Genomic DNA, 13043 nt, shown 5'->3' with positions numbered 1-13043 from the left:
TTGGAAGTAGTTTTTTCAGGTTATTCCATCAGTGGGCTATGTCATGGCCATAATATGGCATATGATTTTAGAAGATAACATGCCCAGAGGTCAAACTTCTTATTTCTGCATGTTCAAACTCCTAAAATATTCAGATATTCACCTTTTCGAAACCCTAACAGATGCCATCCATAGGAAAGGTTAAAGGAGTTAGTTAAGAAGTAGATTCAGACTGGTAAAAGAAGGGGACGCATTTTATTGTTTAAGATTGGTGCAAGAATGTGAAGTGGATCATGTAGGAAAGAAAATAGATGTAGTTACTGTATGAGTACATTCAAACAATTCTCAAAATTAACAGCAATTAAAAAATGTGTTGCAAAACTTTATTCACAACCTTTGTATTTTCAAAATCTGTTTTAAATCATCATTGGGTGTCAGGCAATAACTAAATATGCACAGAAAAAAAAACACTATCTGACCATACTCTTGTACACATCCATACCCACTTATTCTATTCTTGGCTGGGTTTAGCAAAGCTTGTCAGAGGACTCTGACCTTTTAAAAAATCTCCAGTTTGTAAGATAAATATCTAACAGTGCTTTTATCAACATTTTCTCTATACATTGTTATAACAATACATGAATGGTCAAAACAGCATTTGGTAGCAAGTAGGCTATTTCAAATTAATCATAGACAAAATCTGATATTCTTCTCATTAACTTTAACTAAACTATTTCATCATTTTTGCCAAAAATGCACCTACTATTTGGAGAATTTGACAAAAGTCAAAATAATGCAAGAACTGGATTTAAATAAGGTGTATGCATCTGCAAGACAGAATTTAAAAATATTCAGCAAAAATATTAAGGAAATATGGTGCGTAGAGTACTGATTTTAGCAAAACAATGATACAATACAAAAAAGGGATTTCTAGACTGAACCCAATTAATGAAATGTTTATAATAAATACTATAAGTTGTATGTTACAGTATTTATACCCTCATGCCTAACCAACATGGCACACTAAATGACCTCCATAAAAAAAACCCGAAGGATACTCTGGTTTACTACAGGAAATTAATATAAATAATTGGGAGTGTGAATAAAATGGCATTGTCTCTTATGGTGCTTAAGATATGGTACAAATTTAATATACATATGTAAAAACCTAATATAGCAATACAGCCATACAGTTTTGAAATATTTTTGAGTTCTGTAGCCTTGCATAAGGGAATTCATATAAATCTAGTTTACGTTTTTATGTTATCTACAGACTATACATTTGTAAGGCAAGTGTTAGGCAAACACAAAAACAGTGATGTTTTAAGGATGACATGAATAGAAATAAATATACATCAGAGATCAGCATGCTTCTATCTCAACTAGTAAAAGAATGCAACTTTACCCACCCTTTGTTAACAATAATTGAAAAGTTGTTACTGATAACATATATTGTTCCGAGTTTAATTTTTGTTTTCCTAGCAGTCAAGTATGACAACAGACTTTTTAGCTTTTAATAACATTATTCTCCTTGATTTACTCCCCTATAAAACAGGTGTGCAAAGATGACAGCACAAATAGCGCAAGAATATTTATTTTAAATAATATCAAAAAAGTTGGGACATTGGTTTGGTAATATAATACTCACCAGATATTGTCTTTACATCAGAAGCAGCAGTAGCACCAAATGCACCTCTGCTTCCATTGGAAAGTCCAGGAAGTCCTTTAAAACTGGGTATATTTCCAAAACCACTAACTTTTTCTCCAGGACACATCTGAGAGAACCCCTTGAAATTCTTAAAAGCTCCACCAATTTCAGGCTAAAAAAAAAAAAAAAAAGCTTAATAAAAAGGTATGCAGCAATTGCATCAACTGTCCAGTAATTCCTACAAAAAAGAAAAGTTAAAACTTAAAACAATGTTAAATAAGCTGCATATGCATGTAAAATACCTCCATAGGGAAGTTTCACATCTTACGTTCAGTCATCTCATAACTAGGGATGCAAGTCAAAATTATTTAAATGTTTAATCAATTTGAGGCTGAAAACCGGTTGGGGGGAAAGGGGGGAGTTTCTACCAAAACAGCATGCGCTCCCTGCCCTTACTCCAAATCACAGTGTACATTACGAAGAAAACAAAGCTTCAACATAGGCTCCTTGTCTAATTGCACATGAATTCTATAAATCAAATTTGCCCACCCCATTTTACATGTTCTAATAAGCAAGTACTAGTCAGTACTCCGTTACTGTCAGTTGCACCTGTTGTAACACATGGAAAGAAGTGGCAGTGAGGTTATAGTCAAGTAGCAAGCAAAGAAAGATGAGAGAAAGCATACTTTAGAAGACTGAGATATGTTCATACTAAGAAAACAGTCAGATCTTTCTCATATTCAGGAAAAAATAAGAAATTATTATTATTATTTTTTTAACAGTTATCATTGTTAGTGAGCATATGCTGCTTTAACTATTTTAAGCACTGATGATATTTCCAGTTGGGCTACTTATCAGGCTTACAGGCACTCTGGCAGGTATATTGTTGAATGTTCTAGTTTTCAGAAAAGAAAATTGAGAGTTTTTAAGCTAAAGGACTAATTGTGCAGTAGCAATTTTTTTTTTCATAAAAAAACAGTTTTCTGGAGTTGCGAGAGTAGAATACCTCAGTAAAGGAGTAATCAATATTTGTAACATGGTCAATTACTTCTTGTCTTTTGCTGGGAAGGCAAATGGCATCCATGTAAAATAAGAACTCTCTTACTCTGCATTGCATAAATAGGTCATATCTATCTGAATATTGTTCACCTCTTCCACCATTCAAATTCTTTTTTTTTTTTTTTTTTAAACTTTATTCCCCTTCTTGCATGGTGAACTTCAATGGTAAATAAATAGAACCAAGCTGAATCAAGCTACTTTATTTGCCACTTTGTGCCTGCCCAGCAAGAAAGGAGTGAGTGAAAGAGTTCTTGTAAATAGGTTTTATCTAGCTGAGTAAAGTTCACCCATCAACTGTTCAAATTCCTTTTTACACACTGAAATGGCTAAAAAACAAACATAAGCAGACTGAATTAAGTAAGTTTATTAGCCATTTTGCGCCTTCCCCACACTAAAATGAGGAACAGCACCCACAGCTACCAGGTAAAAACAGAAAAAAAGATTGCAATACCAAACAGGACAACACACAGTGCATGTCTTAGACCAGGGGTCCCCAACCACCGGTCTGCGACCCACTACCGGGCCGCAGCCGTCTGACAGCCGGGCCGCAAGAGAACTGCCGGCAACGGAGACTCACTCAGACTTTTCAGAACGCTTGGCGGGCGGGGCTTTGCAGCGGCGCAGAGAGAGGAGAGAGTATTACAACAAAGTATTGTTACGGTCCCGATAGTTTCCCAATATGACACGAGTCTATAGAAATCGCGTTACTACGAAGTACATTCAGCAGATGCTTTCATTACAACGAAGTGACCTTGAAATGCCTGAATGAATCATCCACAGAGCAGTTAGATCTGTGGTCGCAGCTCAGATGTGCATGTTTGCACAACGATCCCCAAACAGAAACATTGTAAAAAAAAATTCTTTCTTCGAACTTTCCTCGTACTGTTTTTTTTTTTTTTGCTGTTTTTGTTTTCTGTGGTTTTCAGTGATACATTTTGCCTATTGCTTGTCAACATTTGAAAAACATCCATTGGAATTTAACTCATTGTCACCCTCCAATAGAAACGGCAGACACGAAAAAAACGATAACAGTGTTAATGTTTGTGATGTGCAATCTGTTGGAATGGCAAATGCAACGCATATGTCTTTGTTATATGCAAAAAAAGAAGAAAAATCTCGGGTTGCAAACGTATGCGAACTGCTTAATAATAATAGAAATGTTATGTAAATTGTGTATATCTGGCCTGTTAAGAGTAAAATGTTTAATCATTAATTTATCATTCTCTTCAGCAAATCTGAAATCATTAATGTTTACATTTCTCTGCTTTCTTTTCTGGTTCTTTTGAACAAATGTCTGTGCAGTCATCTGTAATGTCTGAATGAAAGAGAATAGCCAAAACTTGTGACGAAACCCACTGCAACGACTCCTCTGAGATGAAGCCTAAAAATAAAACAATAAAGAATGACTTCAGAACATTTATAGAAGTCAGAAAGCCCAGTGGGTGTTGGGTAGTCTTTTGGCCTAAAACACTTGCAGATTTGTTTCTCATTCCAGCTTAAGTGGAGGTTTTGTTTTTTTGACCTTATCATCAAACTGTCATTTAGAAACTTAAAACACCGATAACTATCTTTCTTATGAATGTGTACATTATCCATTTTGTATACTTTTTATTAATTATTATTTTTATCTAAATTTAAATTGGTTTTCTTTGAATGTAACTACCCTTTTTAACATGTTGAGGCTCTTTGAGCTACTGCCTTTGTATGAAAATGCACTGTAAAAATAAACATTGTTGATAGCTTAAGTACTCTAGTGTTGTTTTGGGATTAAACCGAATTATGTGGCTTTGTAACCAGCAGCAGACTAATGAGTACTCTAGTAGCAAATGAAGCTCACATTAGATCCACCAGGTTATCAGGAGTCTAACCTCATCACGAGCTTGTATTTTTGCAAATAATTTACCAGTAGTACAGAGCAAAAGATTTTAGTTCAATGGCCAGCAAACGAGAGCAATTATTTATCAAGTTCAGCCAGTTATTTGATTGACAGCAACATTTCCAGAAAAATCTTTTATGTTCCACATCTGCGTGGACAGCAATATCCAGGAGTTGGCCATTGTGCAGTGCAGGCGATTTAAGTAGCTGTACCACGTGACCCTGCAGTGCAGGTGATTTAAATACCAGTGCAGTGATTACCAAGCAGTTTCACGTTTGCAGAGGCACACAGTGGCTGACACTCATTGACAGTGATTGGTCATTTGATTTAATTAAAAATAGTTTTGGCACAAATAATGGATGGACATGGAAAGAAATGCATGTGCTTTTTTTTAATACAACATACAAAAGACAGATGAATTATCTGATTGATTTTGTTTATTCAGGACTTGAAAAGAAACAGTACCAACAGTTCATGGAGCTGCCACCTCTGCCAATCCCTGGATACCACTGAATCCCGCCTCCTCTCCTTCTGCTGGTTCCCTTGATCTTTCTTGCTCTATCCCGTCTACTTCATTGCTCTGCAGACAAGATCACAGGCACAACCCGGAACCTCCATCTTGCTCTCTCTTTAGTTCATAAGCACAGCCGATGCTGCCCTTTCTATCTTCACACTCATTAACACTTTTCAATCAAGCAATCGCATCTTCCAAAACCAATTCTCTCTCCCTAACAAAACCTTTTTTTAAACAAACTTATTTTTTACCCTATGCTAACCCACCTCTTTTTACTCAAACTGACCTGCAGCTGGTGCCTGTTGAGAGAATGCAACGCAATCATTTCTCTAAGCTGGCGCATGCTTTCATTTGTGTGCTGCACACAGGTACGAGCTAAAAAGAAGCTACACTAAAATCATTAAATAAATAAATCAATCAATTAAAACTTCCAGCCTTTGTCTCACAACAGCCATTCTTATTTTCTATCAACAACAATTACCTCCATAGATATACTCCTGCGCTTTGCCTTTTTGATGGTTCGGTTTTTAATGACGTCTTCACTAGCAACAGAGAACACTCCTGCCTGTAAAAACAATTTGATTAAGTTAAGAGAAATACACGTTCACTCTCATGAACTTATTCATGTTGAACTCAAGTTTTACCCCGACATGTGTGTGTATATATTATGTTTGTGAGAGTGAATTTAACAAGATGTGAGTAAGCTAGCTTTCATTTTACTGTCTTAATAAAATACAGTTGTGCTTGAAAGTTTGTGAACCCTTTAGAATTTTCTATACTTCTGCATAAATATGACCTAAAACATCATCAGATTTTCACTCAAGTCCTAAAAGTAGCTAAAGAGAAACCAGTTAAACAAATGAGACAAAAATATTATACCTGGTCATTTATTTATTAAGGAAAATGATCGAATATTACATATTTGTGAGTGGCAAAAGTATGTGAACCTTTGCTTTTAGTATCTGGTGTGACCCCCCCATTGCAGCAATAACTACAACTACAGTAATCCCTCGCTACTTCGCGGTTCACTTTTCGCGGATTCACAACTTTGCGGATTTTATATGTAAGCATATCTAAATATATAACGCTGATTTTTCGCTGCTTTGCAGGTTTCTGCGGACAATGGGTCTTTTTACTTCTGGTACTTGCTTCCTCAGTTGGTTTGCCCAGTTGATTTCATACAAGAGATGCTATTGGCGGATGGCTGAGAAGCTACCCAATCAGAGCACGCAGTCAAGTTCCTGTGTGCTGCTGATTGGCTCAGCGACGGAGTGCTGCATTAACCAGGAAGTCTCATCTCACTCATTCAGCATTAACGTGCTCCTGCCTCAGGGGCCGTGTCCAAGTGCCAACAGAAGATGCAAATGATTGCAGAAAAGGTAAAAGTTTTGGATATGTTGAAGGAAGGGAACAGCTACACCATTACAGCATCAATGAGTAAGTAAACGATTCTTTTTATTTAAAAAGGAGGAAAAGCATGTAAGATCTACGGCCACAGTGTCCTTTAACCAGGGCGCAAAACGAGTTGCAAGTGGACGTGATAAGGCAGTAGTCTGGATGGAATCTGCTTTAGGAATCTTTGCAACAAGGTCGACGACGTCATGACTGCCTACAAGCTGCTCTTCGACCGGAAAAAGAAGCAGAGGCAGCAACTGCTGATCACAATGTTTTTGCAGCCTCGCAAAAAAAGAGCAAGTTCCTACTACCACTACTATGGATACACCTTCGGAAACCGTGGAGGAGGTGCCCCAGGAAATGGCACCGCCGTCTGAAGAGACGTAAAATACAGTCATCGGCTGCGCAGTAAAAGTCACCATCACCTTCATCGTCATCATTTTTACTGCGCAGCATATTCATCACATCATATATAGCTACGTGTACTTCGCAATACAGTAAGTGTAAACTTATCTACCGATTTCATATTGCTTAGCAGTTGTCCCTGTTATTAATAGAGTAAAGGGTGGGTTGTAAACAATACAGGGAGGGTTTAAAAACGTCCAAATACACGTTAAATAATTAAATAAATATGGTGTCCCTACTTCGCGGAAATTCAGTTATTGCGGTCGGCCTTGGAACCTATCTCCCGCGATAAGTGAGGGATTACTGTAAACGTTTCCGGTAACTGTTGATCAGTCCTGCACACCGGCTAGAAGGAATTTTAGCCCATTCCTCCGTACAGAACAGCTTCAACTCTGGGAAGTTGGTGGGTTTCCTCACATTAACTGCTCGCTTCAGGTCCTTCCACAACATTTCGATTGGATTAAGTGTCATTAAGTGGCCATTCCAAAACATTAACTTTATTCTTCTTTAACCATTCTTTGGTAGAACGAATTGTGTGCTTAGGGTCGTTGTCTTGCTGCATGACCCACCTTCTCTTGAGATTCAGTTCATGGACAGATGTCCTGACATCTTCCTTTAGAATTCTCTGATATAATTCAGAATTCATTGTTCCATCAATGAAGGCAAGCTGTCCTGGCCCACATGCAGCAAAACAGGTCTAAACCATGATACTACCACCACCATGTTTCACAGATGGGATAAGGTTCATATGCTGGAATGCAGTGTTTTCCTTTCTCCAAACATAACGCTTTTCATTTAAAACAAAAAGTTCTATTTTGGTCTCATCCGTCCACAAAACATTCTTCCAACAGCCTTCTGGTTTGTCAATGTGATCTTTAGCAAACTGCAGACGAGCAGCAATGTTTTTTTGGAGAGCAGTGGCTTTCTCCTTGCAACCCTGCCATGCACACCATTGTTGTTCAGTGTTCTCCTGATGGTGGACTCATGAACATTAGCCAATGTGAGAGAGGCCTTCAGTTGCTTAGAAGTTACCCTGACTATTACAGGCCTTGCTCTTGGAGTGATCTTTGTTGGTCGACCACTGCTGGGGAGGGTAACAATGGTCTTGAATTTCCTCCATTTGTACACAATCTGTCTGACTGTGGATTGGTGGAGTCCAAACTCTTTAGAGATGGTTTTGTAACCTTTTCTAGCCTGATGAGCATCAACAACTCTTTTTCTGAGGTCCTCAGAAATCTTCTTTGTTCATGCCATAATACACTTCCATAAACATGTGTTGTGAAGAGCAGAGTTTGATAGATCCCTGTTCTTTAAATAACATAGGGTGCCCACTCACAACTGATTGTCATCCCATTGACTGAAAACACCGGGCTCTAATTTCACCTTCAAACTAACTGCAAATCCTAGAGGTTCACATACTTTTACCACTCACAAATATGTAATACTAGCAAAATACCCGCGCTTCGCAGCGGAGAAGTAGAGTGTTAAAGAGGTTATGAAAACGAAAAGGAAACATTTTAAAAAGAACATAACATGATTGTCAATGTAATTGTGTTGTCATTGTTATGAGTTTTGCTGTCATATATATATATATAGCAAAATACCCGCGCTTTGCAGCGGCGAAGTACTGCTTTAAAATTTTAAATAATAAACTGAGGGAAATTATACCAATAATAATTTGTTAAGGATCTCTTTGTATACCATGTTGTCAGTTCGCCCCTCCGGTTGTAATATGACCAAGTTGTGCGCTGAGCTTACTCTTGAGCATGCAACGTATACTTGGCCATGTGAAAAGCAAATCAAGAACAGCAAGACCGCGCCAGCTGCGGAGCTCAGCTTGGAGCGAAATGAAGTGAATGAAATGAGGTGAATGGGAGGGGAGATGATCACGTGACTCCAACACCCGCCTTAACTCTCCATCCCTCCACAAACACAGTCTCTCGGATCCCAACTCTCCTTTATATATATAGATAAATAGCAAAATACCCGCGCTTCGCAGCAGAGAAGTATTGTGTTAAAGAGGTTATGAAAAAGAAAAGGAAACATTTTAAAAATAACGTAATATGATTGTCAATGTAATTGTGTTGTCAGTTATGAGTGTTGCTGTCTTTTATATATATATATAATACACACACACACACACACACATATAAACATATATATACATATACACATATATATACATATATATATATATACATATACACATCCACATATATATACACATACACACACACACACATTATATATATATACACACACACACATACACATATATATATATATGAATGGAATAGAAGGTCTGTGATACGGTTTGCATATATGCAGTTGGAGATCCACAAAGGGAGAAAAAATATCATAAAAGTATCATAAAATAGTTTTATTCCTGAGCTTTCAACCCCTGTCAGGGGTCTTCATCAGAGGATAATGCTTAGACTTACAAGAATCAAAGGCAATATATAGCAACACATTCAGTGGGGGGTGGGTGGAGGTGACTAAGTCATTATGATCAAAGGGGGGGGGGGGGGTATCGTTTAATTAAAGTGCATATGTCCTTCTTAAGTTGGCATATGCTGGGTTTATGTCCAAGTGTCTGTTGATGGCATTTTCATCTGATGGCCGAGTCTTGGCTAACTCTCTGGCGCTTTTTGTACTGGCCTTAAATTTTACTTTTACGTTGTCCCAGTTGAATGTGTGTCCTGTCGATTCAGTATGTGGATATATCAAAGATAGTGCGTCCTTTCATATATATATATATATATATATATCTATATATATCTATCTATACATATTAATAAAAGGCAAAGCCCTCACTGACTCACTGACTGACTGACTGATTGATTGACTGACTGACTGACTCACTCACTCACTCATCACTAATTCTCGAACTTCCCGTGTAGGTGGAAGGCTGAAATTTGGCAGGCTCATTCCTTACAGCTTACTTACAAAAGTTAGGCAGGTTTCATTTCGAAATTCTACGCGTAATGGTCATAACTGGAACATATTTTTTGTCCATACACTGTAATGGAGGAGGCGGAGTCACGTATCGCGTCATCACGCCTCCTACGTAATCACGTGAACTCAAAACAAGGAAGAGATTTACAGCACGAGTCAAACGCGGGAAAGAAGGTAAATGACGTTAATTTTTGACTGTCTTTTAATACTGTGTAAGCATACATATTAACATGTGCAATTAAACGTGTGCATTTACGGGGTGATTTCTCAGGCTTAAAAGCTCGCCTTTTATCAAACGCGGGAACAAAGGTAACTGACGTTGTTCACTGTCTTTTAATACTGTGTAACCATACATATTAACACATGTGCAATTAAACGTGTGCATTTACGGGGTGATTTCTCAGGCTTAAAAGCTCGCCTTTTACTAAAAAGGTAAATGCAAAACTATTTTCAATCAGTTTAATGAAACGCTCCCGTTAAGGATTGCAATAACATATTCGCGAGATAAAAGAACGAAGTAGGGGGAAATGACGGAAGAGCCGCAAACAGCGAAGAGCAAAAAATTAATTAAACAATTGAGAAGGGAGCGAGTGAAGCATACAAGCATGTTCATAAGGGAAACAAAGCACGGTGTAAAACGTAAGTTTAAATTAAGTTTATAGAAACGCTCCCTCTGCGGATTGCAATAACATATTCGCGAGATAAAAGTTTAATGAGAAGACACGAGGTATAAACGAACCACACGCCGTGGCGCAACGTTAGGGGCAACAGTTTCAACCATTCTATGATCTGCTTCTCGCAACTGAAAGACGGCACATGGCGGATGTTAGCCGACTTGCTGACCGCAACGTTAGGGGCTTCAACTCTGGCGCTGACGCCACATCTCAGTGCCAACACTTTGCAGACTCTACTTAAAAGACACACCCTCCTCACTGGACAGTTAAAAAGACCAATCAAACTAACGATGACATCAAGTATTACCCAATCAAAAGTAGGCATCTTCATAAAATGCGTGTGGGATGATTTGCATGAGACGCTGCTTTTAAAAAAATGATAAAAAAAATACGGGACAAATCCCGTCCAGTATTGATTCAAAACGGGACGCGCAATTTCATTCTCAAATGCGGCACGATTCCGTATTTTAAAGGACGGGTGGCAACCCTACAGTGCCAGGTAACCACCCATACAATCAGATTGTGATTCAGACTAGGAATGCAATGAATGTAATTACCCCGATCTACATACAAGGCGAAAGTCTTGCAACATTCAAAGATGATGGTTTGGGATAAGTACACCATACAACATAAAAGAGCTTATTAAGCCTTGAACCGAAAAAAGCAACATCTCAGAGATCGTAAAAAAAAAAAAGGAGGTAATGTCGTTTTACTCGCTGTAGATTTTAGTCAAACATTACCAGTTATTCCACGAGAGAGACCAGCAGATGAACTCAACGCGTGTTTAAAATCCATGCTTCTCCCACGCTCGGTTATATGTCGCGTGTTCTCGGGTAGGTACACCAAAAAATGTATACATTTAAGCATGTAATGGGCAAACAAAAAATGAGGTATACCCGAAGGCACTGCAGTAGTACTTAATCTAACTTTACTTCTTAAATGTTAATGTTTTACTGTTTAATAATTTATACGCTTCTTATATGTTGTTCAAATTCTTTTATCAAAATACCAGTGACAGCGCAATGCACGATAACATGGAGTGAATACACCATACGCATCCGCCCACGGCCGCCCTGGTGTGCGCAGATAGGAGTTGATTCTACAATAAAATAAAATAAAGATTAAAAGAGTAATACAATCATCACCCATAAAGCGGATAGTAGACGTGACGTACTATATGTGTACCAGATTTCAAGTCAATAGGTGAAACGGTTTGCGAGCTACAGGTGATTTAAAATCCTGGACAGACACACAAATTGCCACGGTAGCAAATTACAGAAGAAGATTTTACTGTTTAATAATTTATATTTATATGAAATGTGCTTCTTATATATTACTTCATATTCTCATATGATAATGATGTTAATGTTTATATTGATTTCTATGTTATAGAAACTGCATGTATGTGTATATGTATGTATATACTAACAAAATACCCGCGCTTCGCAGCAGAGAAGTAGTGTGTTAAAGAGGTTATGAAAAAAAAAGGAAACATTTTAAAAATAACGTAACATGATTGTCAATGTAATTGTGTTGTCATTGTTATAACTGTTGCTGTCTTTTATATATATATATATATATATATATATATTATATATAATATACACACACACAAACATTTATATACATATACATATATATACATATCTATCTACATATACACACATACATAAACACACACATAAGACTTATTGACTGAAACGGGCTTTCACGAAAAAAGTTAGGGCTTTGCTACAGGATACACCCTCCACAAGTTAACCAAGTAAAAATAAAATATATATTTCTGTTTTATTTAAACCTTTTAAGTTCATATGCATAGCCCCATTTGGCTGTTTAATTTTTTTTTTCTTTCTTCAGTAATATTTAATCTCCTTAAAGAAAAAGAACATATCCATTTTACTTTTTTTGTATCTCTGTAGTAATATTTTAGTGTAAAAGAATAACCAGTATTTAAACCTTTTACGTTACTTTATACATTTATTTTACACAATGTTGAAAAATTAATAAGAAAGCTACATATTTTGGCAGCTGCTGCTTTCTTTTTCAATGAAATGAAAAAAGCTCTCCAAGAGAAAACCTCAATGAAGAAAAAACAGTTTACACTATCTAAAAAGGAGAAACCCTCATTTATAAAAGTTTGCTGCAGATGACTTAACTGAAAATAAATGAATAGTTCCTATGTGTATAATACATATTTATCTATTTGACTTATGCCTTTATTCCAGCAACTTACAACATCTGAGGTACAATTTGTTACATTACTTTTGTTTTTTGCAGCACAGGCAGGTGAAGTGACTTCCTCAGGGTCACACAGTGGTGTCAGTAACACGATTTGAACTGACAAGCTCCGGGTTTGCTGAAATATTACTGAAGAAAGAAAAAAAACGAAAACGGGCAAATAGGGCTATGCATACAAATGTCCATCCATCCATTATCCAACCTGCTATATCCTAAATACAGGAGCCAATAAGTAGATATGTATATATACAGTATATATATGTGAATGTATGTATGTATATATCTATGTCTATATATATA

The 13043-nt window shown here is 37.0% G+C and overlaps 1 protein-coding gene across 1 annotated transcript in view; it reads right to left on the bottom strand.

Annotated features, from left to right (window-relative positions):
* The window catches only part of nup50 (nucleoporin 50), a 54624-nt gene that overhangs the window by 16784 nt on the left and 24797 nt on the right, over positions 1–13043 (bottom strand). The window contains exons 3-4 of the mRNA XM_051925662.1: positions 5558–5641; positions 1628–1799 (exon numbers count right to left, since the gene is read on the bottom strand). Coding sequence (XP_051781622.1) covers positions 1628–1799; positions 5558–5641 — 256 coding nt within the window. The remainder of the gene's footprint in view (positions 1–1627; positions 1800–5557; positions 5642–13043) is intronic.

The sequence above is a fragment of the Erpetoichthys calabaricus genome, chromosome 1 (genome assembly GCF_900747795.2).
Source record: "Erpetoichthys calabaricus chromosome 1, fErpCal1.3, whole genome shotgun sequence".
Lineage (NCBI taxonomy): Eukaryota > Metazoa > Chordata > Cladistia > Polypteriformes > Polypteridae > Erpetoichthys > Erpetoichthys calabaricus.
This window is presented reverse-complemented; position numbering and strand designations above follow the sequence as displayed.